This window comes from Argopecten irradians, chromosome 7, assembly GCF_041381155.1.
Source record: "Argopecten irradians isolate NY chromosome 7, Ai_NY, whole genome shotgun sequence".
Classification (NCBI taxonomy): Eukaryota; Metazoa; Mollusca; class Bivalvia; order Pectinida; family Pectinidae; genus Argopecten; species Argopecten irradians.
This window is the reverse complement of record NC_091140.1, coordinates 22512285-22534885: the sequence shown is the minus strand read 5'-3', so window position 1 is coordinate 22534885 and position 22601 is coordinate 22512285. Positions and strand designations below refer to the sequence as shown.

The window sequence follows — 22601 nt, the reverse complement described above, 5'->3', positions numbered from 1 at the left end:
AAAATCGGCTAGTATTAGCGTATAGTGACCAAGCCTAGCAAGTGTAAATATATGTATATGCTTAACCACGTTAAAAGCTTCAGTAAAGTTTACCTATTTATCAAAACGGTAAAACTCTATAATTTTGTATTTAGTAAACTTGGAAAGATTGGTGGCATTTCCAAAAGTTAATCTTAAAGGGACAATTCACTCAGGTTAATTCTTTTACATAACAAAGAAGCAAAATATGGCATAAATGTATTGTTCTACATTCCTTATGAAACATATGACAAGAAATAGTGACAAATTCCACAACATGGTTAAGTATTTTGATTAATACTATTGAAATTCCAAATCATTGATCAATACGATTAAACAGGTACAACATGTAGGCTGTACCCTTACCCGAGTCAAATTCACGCACGTTAAACAAATGCAATACATAACCACTGAGGAGTTGATGAAATTATTTTTAGACAAGAACATGCATCTTATAATGTTAACGCAACTGTAAGAGTAGTTCTAGACAAAAAATTCTTTACTACACAGACAAGGGTCAGGGTTCGGCATACAAGGACGTTTTCCACATGTGTTCTTTACATGTTCTGTAACATTTGTTTTGTAATAATGTGTGATTACACAAATACAATCAGTATATTAATAGACTGATGTTTACTTATTTCTCTTATTTGTAACTAATGTGGTAGTCCATGCAGAGATATCTGTCCCACCTAACCAATAATAGAGAGAGGTTGTGATATGTTACCCGAGGATTCTGTGTTGGGATGCCATTGCTACAGTGGAATCGTTTATTTACCTTTGGTCCGAGCTGTCTAAATGTTCAAACTCTGTACATATGTTTAATGTGTTGATCCCTTTATCACTCATGTATAAACACTGTTAGGATTCAGATCACTGGTGAACAAACATCAGAAAGACCTAGATCACAATACACAAACACCATAGGGATCAGGATAAAAGTGAAAACCATTCAAGGGGGATAACTCATATGACACGAAAATAAACACAGAAGATCATACAGGGCAATGTATTTAGGTCAGTCACCATGACAACTAGTTCAACATCTTGTTGAGCAGGTGGGGCAGACAACAAGAGTACTATTGGTTGCGTACTCTGTTCAATAAATACGTATTGATATAAGTCCCATGATAGTTATTATCACAATGTTTCCTGCTGGCATCTGTCACTTGTTTCAAATGCACCAGGTATCTGATTCAGTTCACCTCCATGAATCCGAATGATTAAAATTATATTATAGATGCAATTATCTGATAAACATTACCACAATACCCTTGTGTATATATATCTACATAATTGTTTAAACATTGGCAGATATAGCACACCTGTTACTTTACTTTCTGTGATTCGCAAGTTGTATACAGAAAGTCATTTACATTTATCCTAAGTATATGAGAAAAAGCACATCAGATATCCCAATGAAATCCCTAAGCTAAATGTAAATGAAAGTCTGATTTTTCTCTCCTTTTCCTTTAGTTCATTTGACTTACTCATTTGATAACACTGGGAACATTCCATGGGTCAAAGACCTATAAGAATTTAACGAACTCTTTTATCAGGAACTGCACCTTCCATATAAGAAATTGATAATAAACTTCAAATGTCAGGATTCCAATTAGATCAGGAGGCCATGATGGCAGGATGGTTAATGTGTCATGACATATTACCACATCTGGATATCTAGTACAAAATACATTACTGGTAGTTACCAGGTTTTGACTGCAGGTTGATGGTTTTTCTCTGTGTATTCAGTCTTTCATCCACCTACTAAACATGGGGTGTCATTAAATAACCCAGCTGTCATTCTGCGACTGACTGATTCAATTTCAAATTAGTATGAAAATTCAGTTTAGACATGCCATGGCGAAAACAAACAAGAGATCCCAGAGGGATCTTGGCGCCCACCAAAGAATGATCTATGTCTGACAACAGAAAGAGGGATCTTTTCCCTGCTTTTCAAACTTTTACTACATACTATATATTAAACTTGAGAAAGATCCTTTCAGTACTTTCTGACATATATAGCAGAAACAAACTTCAATTATCAAAATCCAAGATGGCTACCTGTCGATCATCTTGCTGACCGATAAGTCCGAAAATGCACTAGACCCCTTCAGGAACCTGCACATGAAATTTGAGAAAAAAACCTTCATTACTTTCTGAGAAATAGCGGTAACAAACTTTAACTATCAACATCCAAGATGGCCGCCCTTCGGCCATCTTGTTGACCGATCTGTCCCAAAATGCAATATGCACAACTAGGGTCCTAGGGGAACCTACATATGAAATTTGAGAAAAATTCCTTCAGTACTTTCTGGGAAATAGCGTTAACAAACTTTAACTATCAAAATCCAAGATGGCCGCCAGTCGGCCATCTTGTTGACCGATTGGTCCCAAAATGCAATATGCACAACTAGGGCCCTAGGGGAACCTACATGTGAAATTTGAGAAAGATCCCTTCAGTACTTTCTGGGAAATAGCGGTAACAAACTTTAACTATCAAAATCCAAGATGGCCGCCAGTCGGCCATCTTGTTTGCCAAATGGTCCCAAAATGCAATATGCACAACTAAGGCCCTAGGGGAACCTACATGTGAAATTTGAGAAAGATCCCTTCACAGCTTTCTGAAAAATAGCGGTAACAAACTTTAACTATCAAAATCCAAGATGGCCGCCAGTCGGCCATCTTGTTGACTGATTGGTCCCAAAATGCAATATGCACAACTAGGGCCCTAGGGGAACGTACATGTGAAATTTGAGAAAGATCCCTTCACAACTTTCTGAAAAATAGCGGTAACAAACTTAAACTATCAAAATCCAAGATGGCCGCCAGTCGGCCATCTTGTTGACAGATTGGTCCCAAAATGCAATATGCACAACTAGGGCCCTAGGGGAACCTACATGTGAAATTTGAGAAAGATCCCTTCACAACTTTCTGAGAAATAGCGGTAACAAACTTTAACTATCAAAATCCAAGATGGCCGCCAGTTGGCCATCTTGTTGACCGATTGGTCCCAAAATGCAATATGCACAACTAGGGCCCTAGGGGAACCTACATGTGAAATTTGAGAAAGATTCCTTCACAACTTTCTGAAAAATAGCGGTAACAATCTTTAACTATCAAAATCCAAGATGGCCGCCAGTCGGCCATCTTGTTGACCGATTGGTCCCAAAATGCAATATGCACAACTAGGGCCCTAGGGGAACGTACATGTGAAATTTGAGAAAGATCCCTTCACAACTTTCTGAGAAATAGCGGTAACAAACTTTAACTATCAAAATCCAAGATGGCCGCCAGTCGGCCATCTTGTTGACAGATTGGTCCCAAAATGCAATATGCACAACTAGGGCCCTAGGGGAACCTACATGTGAAATTTGAGAAAGATCCCTTCACAACTTTCTGAGAAATAGCGGTAACAAACTTTAACTATCAAAATCCAAGATGGCCGCCAGTCGGCCATCTTGTTGACCGATTGGTCCCAAAATGCAATATGCACAACTAGGGCCCTAGGGGAACCTACATGTGAAATTTGAGAAAGATTCCTTCAGTACTTTGTGAGAAATAGCGGTAACAAGAATTGTTAACGGACGGACGGACGGAAGGACGGACGGACGGAAGGACGGACGGACGGACGACGGACCACGGACGAAAGGCGATTTGAATAGCCCACCATCTGATGATGGTGGGCTAATAAAAGCCCTTCAATTTCCAAAGAAAATTCTTAGAAAGAAGGCAGCCTATCAGCCATTTTATTAACTTTTATCTGACGTTTTAAAAAGGTCTGCAAATGAATGATGACAGATAATAGAATTACAAGTGATTTGATGAGCCATTTTCTAGTGATGCAGAACAAAATGTAGTTTTTCAGGTTTTGGAAGTTTTACCACTGTGCTATTGCATGTGCACATGGCATTCAGTCAATTGAGCCAGAACGCCTGTACCAGTAAACTGAAGGTCAACACATCCTAGTCATTCTAATTCAATCGTAGTGCTGTCATAATTGAGAAGACATAATTGAGGATATGGTTTATTGTCTAAAAAAGTCTAATGTCTGAAGATGAACATGAACAAATAAAAGACTTTGAAGTTCGACATAAAATAATGCAGACTGAACTTGTAATTAACATTGAATATTTTTTACTTAGTAACACTACAGCTTAAGACATTACTGTAAAGTAAATATTATATAATGAGATGCCTTAATTGTATTTCCTGAGGAAGCTTTAACTTGTTGACTAGAGCTCAAAGAGAGAGGAAATCACAAACAGATGTACGAGAGACACAGACCACTTAGGAATCTACTAATCACTAATCTGTTAAAATCATTTACTTAATGCTACAGTACAGACAAAAGGTCTATAGGGCCTGTGTAGTCATGGTACAGTACTGAAAAGGTCTATAGGGCCTGTGTTGTCATGCTACAGTACAGACAAAAGGTTTATAAGGCCTGTGTAGTCATGCTACAGTACAGACAAAAGGTCTATAGGGCCAGTGTAGTCATGCTACAGTGCAGACAAAAGGTCTATAGGGCCAGTGTAGTCATGCTACAGTACAGACAAAAGGTCTATAGGGCCAGTGTAGTCATGCTACAGTGCAGACAAAAGGTCTATAGGGCCAGTGTAGTCATGCTACAGTACAGACAAAAGGTCTATAGGGCCAGTGTAGTCATGCTACAGTACAGACAAAAGGTTTATAAGGCCTGTGTAGTCATGCTACAGTGCAGACAAAAGGTTTATAAGGCTTGTGTAGTCATGGTACAGTACAGAAAAGGTCTATAGGGCCTGTGTAGTCATGCTACAGTACAGACAAAAGGTTTATAAGGCCTGTGTTGTCATGCTATAGCACAGACAAAAGGTCTATAGGGCCAGTGTAGCCATGCTATAGTACAGAATAAGGTCTATTGGGCCTGTGTAATCATGCTATAGTACAGAAAAAGGTCTATTGGGCCTGTGTAGTCATGTTATAGTACAGACAAAATGTCTACGGGACCTGTGTAGTCATACTATAATATAGACAAAAGGTCTATAGGGCCTGTGTAGTCATGCTACAGTACAGACAAAAGGTTTATAAGGCCTGTGTAGTCATGCTACAGTGCAGACAAAAGGTTTATAAGGCTTGTGTAGTCATGGTACAGTACAGAAAAGGTCTATAGGGCCTGTGTAGTCATGCTACAGTACAGACAAAAGGTTTATAAGGCCTGTGTTGTCATGCTATAGCACAGACAAAAGGTCTATAGGGCCAGTGTAGCCATGCTATAGTACAGAATAAGGTCTATTGGGCCTGTGTAATCATGCTATAGTACAGAAAAAGGTCTATTGGGCCTGTGTAGTCATGTTATAGTACAGACAAAATGTCTACGGGACCTGTGTAGTCATACTATAATATAGACAAAAGGTCTATAGGGTCTGTGTAGTCATGCTATAGTACAGAAAGAAGTTCTATTGGGCCTGTGTAATCATGCTATAGTACAGACATAAGTTCTGTGTAGCTAATCTTGGTATCATACTATAGTGCAGACAAAAGGTCTATTGGGCCTGTGTAGCTCATCCTTACTTAATGCTATACAGTACAGACAAAAAGGTATATTGGGCTTTGTAGCTCATACAGCTGTTATTGATATAAATGTTAAGTATCGATATATCAGAAGGAAAATATCACGATGTATCGATATATATCAAAACAAAGGCGTTGTTGAGAAAAAGACGAAATCCAGAAAGGTCGTTTTGTGTACTACATAATCGGTTATATAAACAAAAACAACGCATGTCACTCGAGAACTATTGCTGAGTATTTTATATATAATTTGTGGTAATTGTGAACAAGAGGCCCATGGGCCTTAACGTCACCTGAGTTCTGATACAGAATGAAACAAAGACATATAAACACTATATATTTGCCCATCAGGCCCTTGAAGTCAGTCAGTGATTTTATAAATTATACTTTTTAATCTATGAAGAGTATTTGGTTCCATCAAATCTGTGAATTCAGAAGAAAGATTTTTGAAATGTTATCCATCTAACCCCTTTTGGCCCTGCCCCTATGGCCCATGGGGGTCGCCCAGGACCAATATGGATATGACCTTAAAACGCTATCTCAGGCTAATAATTCTAACCCAGATTGACTAATTTCCTATGAAAACTAAGCAAATCATGTTCATAAATGTGTTTTTCCTATATAAACTATAGTAAATTTGACCCCCTCCCAGGGGAAAATCTGAGATCCCAGGGCCATGAAATTCACAATTGTTGTAAAGGCTCTTAAGACCTTCCAATCTATGAAGAGTATCTGGTTTCATATAATCTGTGAATTCAGAAGAATATTTTTGAAATTCTAACAATTTTGACCTCTTTTGGCCCCGCCCCCAAGGCCCCTGTGGATCAGTCATGGAATATTTGTTAATATGATTCTCAATGGCCATTTTATAGGGATAATTCTGAAAACATTTGGATTAGTTTTCTATTATAAATGACCAAACAATGCTCAAAAATGTGTTTTCCTTATATAAACTATAGTAAACTTAACCCCCTCCCCAGGGGAAACACGACTCAGACCCCAGGGTCATATAATTCACAATTTTTGTACCTTAAGTCCTTTCCATTTATGAAGAGTATTCGATTCTATCAGTTCTAGAATTTCAGAAGAAGATTTTAGAAGTTTTAGCCTATTTGACCCCTTTTGGCCCTGCCCCTAAGGCCCCTGGGGGTCATTCATGGAAAAATTTGAAAATAAGATTCAATGGTCATCTCATAGGGATAATTCTGACAACATTTGACTAATTTTTTATTATAAATGATCAAATAAAGCTTAAAAATGTGTTTTCCTTATATAAACTATAGTAAACTAAACCCCCTCCCCAGGGGGAAACCTGAGATCCCTGGGTCATATAATTCACAATTTTTGTAGAGGGCATTGAGACCTTTCTATCTATGAAGAGTATTTGATTCTACCACATCTGTGAGTGGAGTAGAATATTTTTGAAATTTTAGTCAATTTTACCCCTTTTGGCCCCTCCCACAGGCCCTAGGGGGGTGGGGGGTCATATAATTCACAATTTTGATTGGCCTTATGCCTTAAAAGGTTAGTGCAAAATTTCATTGAAATCGCTTCATACGTTTTGGAGAAGAAGTTGGAAATGTGAATTGTTTATGGACACATGACGCACGACAACAGACAAAAGGCGAATAGATTAGGTCACTTGAGACTTTGTCTCAGGTGAACAAAAAATTCATGGAGTTAAATTATCAGGAACCTTACAATATATATACAGTTGGTATAATGTAAAAACTAATACACATTTCATTTGTATTTGAAATTCCAACTTTACTAGGTCATGGGAAGGTCATCAAGTACAATTTCGGTCCTTGTATTGATTTCGAAAAATAGGCATCAATATCCTATCAGAAGATGAGAATCATCAATACATCGTTATCGTTTATAACTATGCTCTATAAGCTCACCTTTACTTAATGCTACAGTACAGACAAAAGGTCTACTGGGCCTGCAAAGTTCATCTTTACTTAATGCTATGGTCCAGACAAAAGGCTTATTGGGCCTGTGTAGTTTGATTATATCTTGAATTCAAAGTTTCAGTACAAACAAAAGGTTTATTAGGCCTGTATAGCTTATCTTTGACTTGATACTGTTATGCAAATGAACTATTTTTTTGTTCTTTACAAAAGGTTTAAGGCCTTGTACTTTTTTCATTGTCAAAGACCTGTATGTAACATGCTTAATTTTCCTTAAAATCTGTTTTGTCAATTATTGTTTATCTTCCCTTCCTGTGGTACAGCAGGTCTAGTCTTATTGATATCACATTTGCTTGTATTTCATTGCTCAAATTCTTATAATAAACAAGAGATCCAATGGGCTAAACATTAAAAAGACTATCATGGATACATTAGTACATCTACTACTAACAAAGGTTTATTGTGTAGCTCATATTCAATAATCTAGTAGTGTGAATAGACTCAATATTTACCATAGACCCATTGGATCAGTATCATTCATTCATTCTGCTTTGTAATGTCCGAGTGGTCATCTCTTTTTCTGACCATGTCCAGAAAGAGGTACTGAGGAGTGATCAGGACCAGATTAATACAGATTGACCAAACTGGAGGAAAAGTAGCACAAAATCTCAGAGGAGAGGGTCAGTGAAGGGACAGAATCAAAGATATACCTTAACCACTACATGTTTGTCTGTAGGAACAAGATCGTCTCTATTGATAGGCAGCACTATAGTCTTTACTCGCCTCCCCAGAGTGGCACCGTCTTGTCAATTCCATGTTCACCACATATTCAGTTCCATTGATTATATGTCCCTATCTATGAATGTCAATTAATGCTATTCTTCATACATTTCTGCAAAACAACATTTTTATCTTAGTCTCTGAAACCTACAAACGCAGATAGCAAAGATTTCTTTTCTTGATTGAATTTGCAATAATAATTGAAAATGATTTTTTTTTCTATTATCATTTTAAAAATGGCTTCTTTTGAAAAGTGAAATATCAGGCATGCAATCTTTTTCTCCTGCCAACTTCTAGCCTGTTGTTTGTAACAACAGTCGCAACTATTATAAAGCGTGTAAAGGAGGCATGTTGTTTCTCCCGAACAAATTCAAATACTTCAGAATCTCCAATATCACAAACACCTTTAGCAGACACTGCAGAAAGCTAATGCATTAAAATGAAGCTGAAACAAATAACCGTGTTGGTTTTAGAATATTTGATAAACTTTAAGTACTTCAATTACCAATTCACTCTCTGAAGTAATTTTTCTTATGCAGGGAAATTACTTTGTTTTATGATTCACTACAACAGCAAGAATTTTTAAACTGAATTATCAATTTTTTTGTTTAAGATTACAGAAAATTCATATTGACTTTATTCAATAAAACCCTGAAAATGAAATGTGTTCTCTTGAATTTATATGAGCAAGGAACAGTTCCAATAAATTATTCCTACAATTGATTGATTCCTACAGTTCATGGAATAATAAGTTGAAAAAAAAAATGTTAGAAACAGCAGATTATAGTCTAGCCCTATAGCCTTGGCCCTATAGACCAATCAAGCACTCGTATTGGCAGAAAAAATGGCTGTCTCACTTTGGCACCAGACATCTATTGACATTGTATGAAATGTTTCCAATACACTAGATCAAAATTTGCCAGCCCAGACTCTTGATATTCAGATAAAATAACCAACCTACAGCTAGTTAACACTAATAATGACAACACCTTAGATTGGTAATCCCACATCTATGTCAATGGATTGGTTATACAAAAGGGTCATGGGTATTTACATCAATCACGTTTTTAGTGACTTAACAATTACCATATTCTACCCAAAAGTCCCCCGGCCTCTTTATAAGAGTCTCCTGTTTAGGTCTCAACTTTACCTTCTTCAATTTAAATCTTGATCAATTATTGACTAGAATATGAATATCATATGCAGGGTTTTTTTCAATTCATTTCTTTTGCAAATTGATTCATGGTTCATTGGGTACCCCCACAATTTTTTTCAAATTTTTAAGCAAGCTGGGTGCCTATTAGGTCGAATACAGTATTTCTGTTGTCTTTGAATTTTACTAAATCTTAATTCCAGTGTGCATGATATGTAAAAGTGAAAGAGAATACATTTTGTATACCAATATAGGCAGAGGCCATATGATTTTTCAAAACTTTATTTTGTATTTTTATACATAAAGTACCATGTTAAGTTCCCCAAAACAACCAACAGCTTTCTGATGTCTTATACAGTATTGATATATAAAGGATCTTACATGAGTGTTCATTTCATATGAGATTTTATGAAATGAGTCTAGGAAGTTTTTATTTTTGTGAGCCTTGGCAAGCAAAACTTAAAACTTTGAGATGAGTTTCATAAAATCTCATAAAATGAACACAAATTTAAGATACTTTTTATCACATAACTACAAAGCCCAACTAAAAGAATTTCACATCAAAATGTATTCCGAATATCCAGCGGAGGCAGATATAGCAGTAACAAACATCACTATAGTGCTAAAGAAATAGCAGTAACAAACATCACTATAGTGCTAAAGAAATAGCAATAACAAACTTCACTATAGTGCTAAAGAAATAGCAGAAACAAACATCACTATAGTGCCACAGAAATAGCAGTAACAAACATCACTATAGTGCTACAGAAATAGCAGTAACAAACATCACTATAGTGCTACAGAAATAGCAGTAACAAACATCACTATAGTGCTACAGAAATAGCAGTAACAAACATCACTATAGTGCTACAGAAATAGCAGTAACAAACATCACTATAGTGCCGCAGAAATAGCAATAACAAACATCACTTTAGTGCTACAAAAATAGCAGTAACAAACATCACTATAGTGCCACAGAAATAGCAGTAACAAACATCACTATAGTGCTACAGAAATAGCAGTAACAAACATCACTATAGTGCTACAGAAATAGCAGTAACAAACATCACTATAGTGCCACAGAAATAGCAGTAACAAACATCACTATAGTGCTACAGAAATAGCAGTAACAAACTTCACTATAGTGCTACAGAAATAGCAGTAACAAACATCACTATAGTGCTACAGAAATAGCAGTAACAAACATCACTATAGTGCTACAGAAATAGCAGTAACAAACATCACTATAGTGCTACAGAAATAGCAGTAACAAACATCACTGTAGTGCTACAGAAATAGCAATAACAAACTTCACTATAGTGCCACAGAAATAGCATTAACAAACATCACTATAGTGCTACAGAAATAGCAGTAACAAACTTCACTATAGTGCTGCAGAAATAGCAATAACAAACATCACTTTAGTGCTACAAAAATAGCAGTAACAAACATCACTATAGTGCCACAGAAATAGCAGTAACAAACATCACTATAGTGCTACAGAAATAGCAGTAAAAAACATCACTGTAGTGCTACAGAAATAGCAATAACAAACTGCACTATAGTGCTACAGAAATAGCAGTAACAAACATCCCTATAGTGCTACAGAAATAGCTGTAACAAACATCACTATAGTGCTGCAAACATCACTATAGTGCCACAGAAATAGCAGTAACAAACATCACTATAGTGCTACAGAAATAGCAGTAACAAACTTCACTATAGTGCTACAGAAATAGCAGTAACAAACATCACTATAGTGCTACAGAAATAGCAGTAACAAACTTCACTATAGTGCCACAGAAATAGCAGTAACATACATCACTATAGTGCTACAGAAATAGCAGTAACAAACATCACTATAGTGCTACAGAAATAGCAGTAACAAACATTAGTATAGTGCTACAGAAATAGCAGTAACAAACATCACTATTGTGCTACAGAAATAGCAGTAACAAACATCACTATAGTGCCACAGAAATAGCAGTAACAAACATCAGTTGTCAAAATCTAGTCTAACATGTTATTTTCTGATACTACATGAAACCTAATTATGAAACTTGAAAAAGATCCCTTCAGAACTTTCTTAGAAATATTTGTAAAAATTTATTGTCAAAATCTAAGAGGTTTTATACAGCACACAACTCCAAGGTTCTGTCCAAAGCATTGAGCAGCTAACTTGAGTAGTTGTACTTAAGGCAGACTGTTACTATAGAGACAGGTGAAAGATGGAGGACATATTGTCAGGTATGATAACGAAGAAATCAACTTCACCAACACATACAAATGATACCATAAGGTATCCACGTATATTTAGAACTAAACACCCTACATCTAGATTTAATTGATATGAAAAACTAAAATTGTATCTTGTATATATAGGAATTGATGGATGACTATTTGGAATCAAGTGTACATTTTTCATTGGAGTATTGAGAATCTGTGTGTGGTACTAATTGAAGATTTGACAGCCCATTCATCATGGCGGTTCAGGCCATAGCTAACTATACTTAATGATTACTTTGGATTGGAGCAGTGTACAAGTCCTAATCAATCAGACTCTATCAACCAACTAATATATAAACTCATTTCACTGTCTACCAGTCATACACTGTCAGTAAGCCATACACTGTCAACAAGACATACACTGTCTACCAGTCATACACTGTCAGTAAGCCATACGCTGTCAGCAAGACATACACTGTCTACCAGTCATACACTGTCAGTAAGCCATACGCTGTCAGCAAGACATACACTGTCTACCAGTCATACACTGTCAGTAAACAATACGCTGTCAGCAAGACATACAATGTCAGTAAGACATACACTGTCAGTTAAAGACATACAATGTCTGTAAACCATATGCTGACAAGACATACTCTGTCAACAAGACATACTCTGTCAACAAGACATACTCTGTCAACAAGACATACTCTGTCAACAAGACATACTCTGTCAACAAGACATACTCTGTCAACAAGACATACTCTGTCAACAAGACATACTTTGTCAACAAGACATACTCTGTCAACAAGACATACTCTGTCAGCATTAAGTCACACTTATGACAGCAAGCAATACTATTCAGTAAGTCATACTCACCTGTCTGGATGCCATTCCCTGTCAGTAAGCAATATATCTGTCAGCAATATTTTATACTAACTATGTCAATAAATCATGCTCTGTGACAGTAAGACATGCTCTCAATCAGCATTACTTATATACTCTAAGCACTATATACCGTATTCAATCCCAATAAGCGCCCAGTGCGTTTAAAAACTTGAACAAATGAAAAGTTGCTAATAAGACACTATTACTGCAAATCTATACTGTTTTGTGCAGTTTTGGTCTTTATTTATGCTTGGGCAATTGAAATTGAGGCATCAAAAAGGGGAAGGGGCGCTTATAGGGACATGGGCGCTTATAGGGTCGAATGTGGTGTACTGAGTTAGCAAGTCATACTATCAGCAATACTATTAGTTATGCTGTATCAGCAAGTCATATCTCAATCAACAAGCCATATACTCTGTCAGTAAGTCATCTCCTGTCGGTAAGCAAAACCGACACAGCAAGTCATCTTCTCAATCAGAAATTCATACTCTGTCATAAAGCCATACTCTGTCATAAAGCCATACTCTGTTAACGAGCCATATTCATTGAGCTTTATTTTGTCATGATTAAGTGATACTTGTAAGTAAGCTATACCCTCTCAGCAAGTCATACTCTCAACCAGAAATTCATACTCTGTCATGAAGCCATACTCTGTCATAAAGCCATACTCTGTTAACGAGCCATATTCTGTCATTGAGCTTTATTTTGTCATGATTAAGTGATACTTGTAAGTAAGCTATACCCTCTCAGCAAGTCATACTCTCAACCAGAAATTCATACTCTGTCATGAAGCCATACTCTGTCATAAAGCCATACTCTGTTAACGAGCCATATTCTGTCATTGAGCTTTATTTTGTCATGATTAAGTGATACTTGTAAGTAAGCTATACCCTCTCAGCAAGTCATACTCTCAACCAGAAATTCATACTCTGTCATGAAGCCATACTCTGTCATAAAGCCATACTCTGTTAACGAGCCATATTCTGTCATTGAGCTTTATTTTGTCATGATTAAGTGATACTTGTAAGTAAGCTATACCCTCTCAGCAAGTCATACTCTCAACCAGAAATTCATACTCTGTCATGAAGCCATACTCTGTCATAAAGCCATACTCTGTTAACGAGCCATATTCTGTCATTGAGCTTTATTTTGTCATGATTAAGTGATACTTGTAAGTAAGCTATACCCTCTCAGCAAGTCATACTCTCAATCAGAAATTCATACTCTGTCATCAAGTTGTACACTGCCATCAAGTCATACTCTCAATCAGAAATTCATACTCTGTCATCAAGTTGTACACTGCCATCAAGTCATACTCTCAATCAGAAATTCATACTCTGTCATAAAGCCATACTCTGTCATGAAGCCATACTCTGTCATAAAGCCATACTCTGTTAACGAGCCATATTCTGTCATTGAGCTTTATTTTGTCATGATTAAGTGATACTTGTAAGTAAGCTATACCCTCTCAGCAAGTCATACTCTCAATCAGAAATTCATACTCTGTCATCAAGTTGTACACTGCCATCAAGTCATACTCTCAATCAGAAATTCATACTCTGTCATAAAGCCATACTCTGTCATGAAGCCATTCTCTGTCATAAAGCCATACTCTGTTAACGAGCCATATTCTGTCATTGAGCTTTATTTTGTCATGATTAAGTGATACTTGTAAGTAAGCTATACCCTCTCAGCAAGTCATACTCTCAACCAGAAATTCATACTCTGTCATCAAGTTGTACACTGCCATCAAGTCATACTCTCTTGTATAGGTAGCCATAATCTCTCAATGAAGTCCAGGCCAACTATAGGTTACTGAAGCAGCTAGGACATAATCCTGTTAGACAACTTCATCACCACCACTACACCTACCTGTTCATTCAGGTGTTAATTAACAAGTAATTATTACACTCGGAAGTGCTGTTATCAATACCTTCAACTGTGATAGTAGGGTGAACAGTTCAGATTAACACCCGGGTTAGTGAAAATTAATCAATAATGGATTACCTATTGATGTTTTATAGACAAGCAATAGTGTTATATTTTTGAAAATTCATTTGTAATTAATTATGATGGCACATTTCATCAGGAATCAACAAAGCCTGATTAATTAACAGCTGCTTACTTCCTAATAATAGCCAGGGTAATTTAAGGATGTGGCAAGCTTAGGAGGTGGAGGAAAATAGGAGTACCCAGAGAAAAACCACCAACCTATGGCAGTACCTGGCAACAGCCTCACACCAGTTTTGAACTCGCAACCCAAAGGTGAAAGGCTTGTGGTGATATACCGGGTACAAACAAAATCTAGCATATCCTTTGAAGACCTCCACTGGTAAACAAAAGTAAAACAAATACAAAGCAAACAAGAATTACAGATGAAAAAAGACCAATTTTATACGCCCGTTAGCCATCTTGTATCCATTCAGCAATATCAACAGGCACCAAGGGGAATCTACATATGAAAATTCAGACAGATCGCGTCAGTAATTTCTTCAAAATCAAAGAATGCTGCCTTTCGGATTTTTTTTTTGATGAATCCGTCCCAAAATGCAATATGCATATTTATGTCAAATATACCGTATTTCACCGCAAATAAGACCCCCCTCCCAGAGAAGAAATAAAGGTCAAAAGTGGTTGGGGGTCTTATTTGCGGACAACCCGCCTGATAACATCGATCAATGAGGTCGCCATCTTGGATTTTTTAATGTCCTGTCATTGTTGTAACAGTCGTATGACAGATGGGTGATAGCAAGATGTTCAAATATTTATAATAATTATGAAGACGTATGAGTAAAATTAAATCAAATGTTATGACAAATTAAAATATAAACTAAACTAGGGCAGTTGTAACGCAAGTCTGAAAGGGAAACGCACATTTTGCATGAGTCACGCGGACATTCACCAATGAATCAAAACGAAGAAACAGCATCATAAGCAATGTCATTTTAATCCAGAAGTTTTAATAATCCGTATAGGAATTCGTATAGTTATATTAAGATATTCAAATTCGGTTATTGTTTACGATCACAACTACATCTCCGTCTTAGTAAACACGTGAATCAATCGCCGTCAATCGGAAGGACGATCGCCGTTCAGGCTCAGGTCTACTTAAAATTCGCTGCAAACGTTTACATACCAAATTCTTTCATAAACAGAAGAATTTACGTACATTTGTCTCAGCCAAATAAGCAAACGATCGTGATTTAACTTCAACGTGCCGACATGCACTTATGCAGTTGTTTGTAACATCGTACACACATGTGTAGGAAAATGGCGCCGGGTTGAAGCCATACTTTCACATTTTCACACCGGGTCGTGTTTTGGGAATTTGATAGGTATTGTTATTGATACGACGATAGTTTGATAATATTTCAGAACTTAATCCAAGTATTAACTGCATTAAAACATCGTAGCAAGTATTTTTGTATCCAGAGTAAAATACGAAACTTTGCGGCTAATCATATTATACTGACTGCGTAAACAAAACATGGCGGCCGAAAAGTAAAGCATGGTTTCTCCAACTGGTCGTGAACTACAGGTACGTTACGTTCACAAATAAACATATTTGAAACTGTAAATGCCTTAAGTAGATATTTAAGGTAATGATTGTATTGAGTTAGAATCCACGACTGCAGAAACGATTCGCATCAATGACGAATATCTTTGCCGATTCATGTAAAAAATGACAAGCCGTACGAACAATAAAACGTTGTTGACCATGCCGATATGAAGTGTTCATGGAAACATATATCGGCGTATTTTGTTGAAAATAACCTCAAATTAGATATTAGCACTGTCCACAATTCGAAGTTATTGGTAGTTAAATAAAATCACCAGTGAATTAACTTGAATTAAATGACAAAAATAACAAGCACACAAACAGTTGTTTACTACGTGATCTTTTTATGACGATAAAACAAACAAAAATAAGTCCCGATACAAAATCTTTTTTGTTGATATTTTTAATTACTTCATTGCTCAATTCCATCATCCAGTAAACTGAAAAAGTGGTGGGGGGTCTTATTTGCAGACATCCCCCCTAAGTCTGAAAATGTGTCAAAATAGGTGGGGGGTCTTATTTGCGGGAGGGGTCTTATTTGCGGTCAAATACGGTAAGTCTATCTATGAAATTTGAAAGTGATTCCTTTAGTATGGGGTACTTTTTGAGAAATAGCAGTAACAAGAATGGCTTACAAACAGAGGAATGATGGGCAATTTGAATAGTGCATCATCTGATAATAGTGGGCCAAATATTAATTCAGATATAAACAAGGACATAGTCATTCAGATCCCCCGCCAATGGAGATATCAAAGCTGAAGTAAGTTAGATTGTGGAGACTTGTGTATGAAAATAAAAACAGGAAAAAGTGCAAAAAATAAAAACCTAAAAATAGCAAAAGGTACTACTAGACCATAAAATGAATGTGTCTATGAAGTGGAAATATTTCTGCTGGTTTTAGAGTTATGCTCCGGAAATGAACCTGCTACAAAAATATGATATTTTCAGCAATGTTTCTATGGTTACAGAAACAAGAGATCCCAGAGGGATCTTGGCACCCACCAAAGAATGATCTATATCTGACAAAGGAAAGATGGATCTTTTCTCTACTTTTTAAACTTTTTCAAACACACTACATATAAAATTTGAGACAGATCGCTTCAGTACCTTTTGAGAAATAGCGGTAACAAACTTCAACTATCAAAATCCAAGATGACTCCTTGGCGGCCATCTTGTTGATCAATCGGTCCCAAATCACAATATGCACAACTAGGGCCCTAGGGGAACATACATGTGAAATTTGAGAAAGATCAATTCATACTTTCTGAGAAATAGCGATAACAAACTTTGAATGACAAAATCCAAGATGGCTGCCTGGCGGCCATCTTGTTGACCTATCGGTCCCAAAATGCAATATGCACAACTAGGTCCCTAGGGGAACCTACATATGGAATTTGAGACAGATCCCTTCAGTACTATCTGAGAAATAGCCATAACAAACTTTAACTATCAAAATCCAAGATGGCGGCCTGGCGGCCATCTTGTTCATCGATTGGTCCAAAAATGCAATATGCACAACAAGGGCCCTAGGGGAACCTACATATTAAATTTGAGAAAGATCCCTTCAGCACATTTTGAGAAATAGGGATATCAAACCTTAACTATCAAAATCGAAGATGGCCGCTTGGCGGCCATCTTGTTTTTCCGATCAGCCTCAAAATATGTATGGCACAAAAAGGGACCAAGGGTAACCTCCATGTGAGGTTTGAACAAAATCCCTTCAGTAGTTCTCAAGAAATATCGATAACAAACTTCAACTGCCAAAATCAAAGATGGCTGCCTGGCGGCCATCTTGTTTTTCCGATTAGCCTCAAAATCTCTAAGGGACAACTAGGGACCAAGGGTACCCTCCATGTGAAGTTTGAACAAAATCCCTTCAGTAGTTCTCAAGAAATATCGATAACAAACTTCAACTGCCAAAATCAAAGATGGCTGCCTGGTGGCCATCTTGTTTTTCCGATCAGCCTCAAAATATGTATTGCACAACTAGGGACCAAGGGAACCCTCCATGTGAAGTTTGAACAAAATCCCTTTAGTAGTTCTCAAGAAATATCGATAACAAACTTCAACTGCCAAAATCAAAGATGGCTGCCTGGCGGCCATCTTGTTTTTCCGATCAGCCTCAAAATCTGTATCTGTAGACCAATGTGTGTATGAAGTTTCGTGGAAATATCTCTACTGGTTTTAGAGTTATGCTCCGGAAACCATTCGGACGGACGGACGACAGACGGACAGACGGACTGACGGACGGACGGAACCCATTTGTATATAACTTCGTTGGGCGGGGGATAAATATCACAAGTTTCCATGGATTTGATACTAAGATAAACCACAAATATAAAACTTCTTAGACCTAGGGACCCTGAGGAACCCCTCCAACCAATAAAACTACCCTTCTTCTACTTCTTAGACCTGTTATAAAAACTCTTAATAAATTCAAACTGATGTAAGATCCTTTTACACAATGTATACATGTACGAATATTACACAATATGCTTCATTCGCTGGCAATTTTTGCTCTAATGCATCTACGAGTATAGCATATTTAGTTTGATGCATTGTCGCTCCTTGCTCCAAACAGAGTGTTGTACTAGTAGTCATAGTGAACTAATCACAATCCATAGCCCTCAATTTTCCTGACTTTATTGGAGAAATAGAAATCTATTAGCCTTTTCTCCTTCTTCACATTTTTTTTCGTGTGATTTACTGCTGAAGCAGATTATGAAATTTGATCAATTCTGGCTTTACACCCATGTTGGCATAGCTGACCTCTAAAACATCATTGTCTCTCACGGTGCAGCCGTGGCCGTGCTGCCACGCGACACGGCAAAACAATGAGGCGACTTAACCAAGAGAATCAATGCCACATAAAATGGTGCTGTGAAACTATATTACTTAATCAATGCATTCTATTTCGCAAGAAATCGTGCTGCACATCGAAAGTGACTTGTGTCGGATCAAGTCATTCTCAAACCAAAAATGGTCGGAATTCGGTCTCTATCAAATCAAAATAGAGACACCTTAATTTTATCTTATTTGGAATTGTAGCAAAGCCAAAACAAAATTTTTAAAACATAATCACTATCACATGGAGAAAGACAACCAAAATATCACCTCTGTGTTGTTTAAAGGACCACATATCGCATCTTAACTTCTGCATGCAAGCATAATGATGTATCTACTGGGTATTTTAGATCACATCTCACAAATCTCCCATTTCTACTTTAGAAGACACATCTAATATCTCTACTGTAGAGGACAAATCTTCCATTTCTACTGTAGAGGACACATCTCACATCACTACTGTAGAGGACACATCTCACACCTCTACTGTAGAGGACACATCTAACATCTCTACTGTAGAGGACACATCTCACATCTCTACTGTAGAGGACACATCTAACATATCTACTGTAGAGGACACATTTAATATCTCTACTGTAGAGAACACATCTAATATCTCTATTGTAAAGGACACATCTCACATCTCTACTGTATACATGCTGGAACATCTCGCATCTCTACTGTAGAGGACACATCTAACATCTCTACTGTAGAGGACATATCTAATATCTCTACTGTAGAGGACACATCTATCATCTTTACTGTAGAGGACACATCTAATATCTCTAATGTTGAGAAAACATCCAATATCTCTACTGTAGAGGACACATCTAATATCTTTACTGTAGAGGACACACCTAATATCTTTATTGTAGAGGACACATCTAATATCTCTACTGTAGAGGACACATCTAATATCTTTACTGTAGAGGACACATCTAACACCTCTACTGTAGAGGACACATCTAATATCGTTACTGTAGAGGACACATCTAATATCTCTAATGTTGAGAAAACATCCAATATCTCTACTGTAGAGGAAACATCTGTCATCTCTTCTGTAAAGGACACATCTAATATCTCTTCTGTGAAGGACACATCTAATATCTCTACTATAGAGAACACATCTAATATCTCTACTATAGAGAACACATTTCACATCTCTTCTGTAGAGAACACATCTAATATCTCTACTGTAGAGAAGACATCTAACATGTCTACTGTAGAGGACACATCTAATATCTCTACTATAGAGAACACATCTCACATCTCTTCTGTAGAGAACACATCTAATATCTCTACTGTAGAGAACACATCTAATATATCTACTGTAGAGGACACATCTAATATCTCTACTGTAGAGACACATCTCACATCTCTTCTGTAGAGGACACATCTAATATCTCTACTGTAGAGGACACATCTAATATCTCTATTGTAGAGGACACATCTAATATCTCTATTGTAGAGGACACATCTAATATCTCTATTGTAGAGGACACATCTAACATCTCTACTGTAGAGAACACATCTAATATCTCTACTGTTGAGAAAACATCCAATATCTCTACTGTAGAGGAACACATCTCACATCTCTTCTGTAAAGGACACATCTAATATCTCTACTATAGAGAACACATCTACATCTCTTATAGAGAACACATCTATATATCTACTGTAGAGAAGACACTAACATTTTACTGTAGAGGAACATCTAATATCTCTACTGTAGAGGACACATCTAACATCTCTACTATAGAGAACACATCTATCATCTTTCTGTAGAGACACATCTAATATCTCTACTGTAGAGGACACATCTAATATCTCTACTGTAGAGGACACATCTAATATCTCTACTGTAGAGGACACATCTAATATCTCTATTGTAGAGGACACATCTAATATCTCTATTGTAGAGGACACATCTAACATCTCTACTGTAGAGGACACATCTAACATCTCTACTGTTGAAGAGGACACATCTCACATCTCTACTATAGAGAACACATCCAATATCTCTACTGTAGAGGACACATCTGACATCTCTTCTGTAAAGGACACATCTAAAATCTCTCTTGAAGAGGACACATCTAACACCTCTACTGTAGAGAACACATCTAATATCTCTACTGTTGAGAAAACATCCAATATCTCTACTGTAGAGGACACATCTCACATCTCTTCTGTAAAGGACACATCTAATATCTCTACTATAGAGAACACATCTAATATATCTACTGTAGAGAAGACATCTAATATATCTACTGTAGAGAAGACATCTAACGTGTCTACTGTAGAGGACACATTTAATATCTCTACTGTAGAGGACACATCTAATATCTCTACTGTAGAGGACACATCTAATATCTCTATTGTAGAGGACACATCTAATATCTCTATTGTAGAGGACACATCTAATATCTCTATTGTAGAGGACACATCTCACATCTCTACTGCAGAGAACACATCTAATATCTCTACTGTAGAGGACACATAAAATATCTCTACTGTAGAGGACACATCAAATATCTCTACTGTAGAGGACACATCAAATATCTCTACTGTAGAGGACAAACCTCAGATCTCTTCTGTAGAGGACACATCTCACATCTTTACAGTATGGGAACATACCTGGTATATTACATCTATACTGCATATGTAAAATCCCATAAATCCATTGATTTTAAAAATCTCTCATAATAACAATGATACTGTCACTATGTGGACTATGTTGAGATTGATTTGTCTGATGTGGTATGCAGCCTGTGTTAGTGTATGGTAAATGTTTTTACACTCGGCCTGTGTTAGTGTATGGTTAATGTTTTTACACTCGGCCTGTGTTTGTGGTTATAGGTGGGTGGAGTAGATCCTCATGATGGTGAAATATATACCTCACAAGATGATGTCTGCTGATAATGCTTCTAATGATATTGATGAGGACACCATCAGCCTGGATTAATCTGTTAGACACATCCAGCAAAATATCAACGTAATCCACAGAAATGCTTAACTTTTTTTAACGAATTTTTTAAGAGAAATGTTGGTTGTGTACAGTAAAACATGGTTATAGAAGAGAACCTCTAAGGACCAACAAAGTTATTTTGTTATAAGCATAGTTTGTTATAATTATATTTTGTTATAAACATGTTTTACTGTATATAGCATTATAGCTACAAAAATAATAAAAAAAAAGTTATGTCTACAATAAAGTTCCCCCAACCACCTTCATGTGAAGTTAAGACAAGATCGGATAGGTTTAAGTAGCACTGCCTTATATTTGTCCCAACCCCCTCCCTTAATCCTAACCCCTCTCAACACTACCCGGTGTCACGCATAAAATATACCACCTGCATAATAGTATGAAAAGACAAAAAGTTATGCACGAAAAGACAAAAGTAAAGCACGTTAATTAGCACCTTTAATTTTTGTCTTTTCGCCTTCAAAAATCTTGTCTTTTCGTCTTAGCAAACCTTAAATTTCATCTTTTGTCTTTTCTCCCCGTAAAGACGAAATTTAACAAACCTTAATTTTCGTCGTTTCGTCTTCCGGTCCGGTGTGGAAGTCATTTTGAAATCTTTTTATCTTAATAGTGACTTAATTGTTCATATGGAAGCATCAAAGTAGTTTATTATAACAATCGATTTATTAAATTGATAGTATTACAAGT

The 22601-nt window shown here is 36.7% G+C and overlaps 1 protein-coding gene across 1 annotated transcript in view; it reads left to right on the top strand.

Moving 5' to 3' along the window:
- Positions 1-21431, top strand: part of LOC138327086 (uncharacterized) — a 45783-nt gene extending 24352 nt beyond the window's left edge. Inside the window, exons 2-4 of the mRNA XM_069273073.1 lie at positions 12022-12232; positions 19561-20314; positions 20717-21431. Coding sequence (XP_069129174.1) covers positions 12022-12232; positions 19561-20314; positions 20717-21431 — 1680 coding nt within the window. The remainder of the gene's footprint in view (positions 1-12021; positions 12233-19560; positions 20315-20716) is intronic.
- Positions 21432-22601: the final 1170 nt, after the last annotated feature.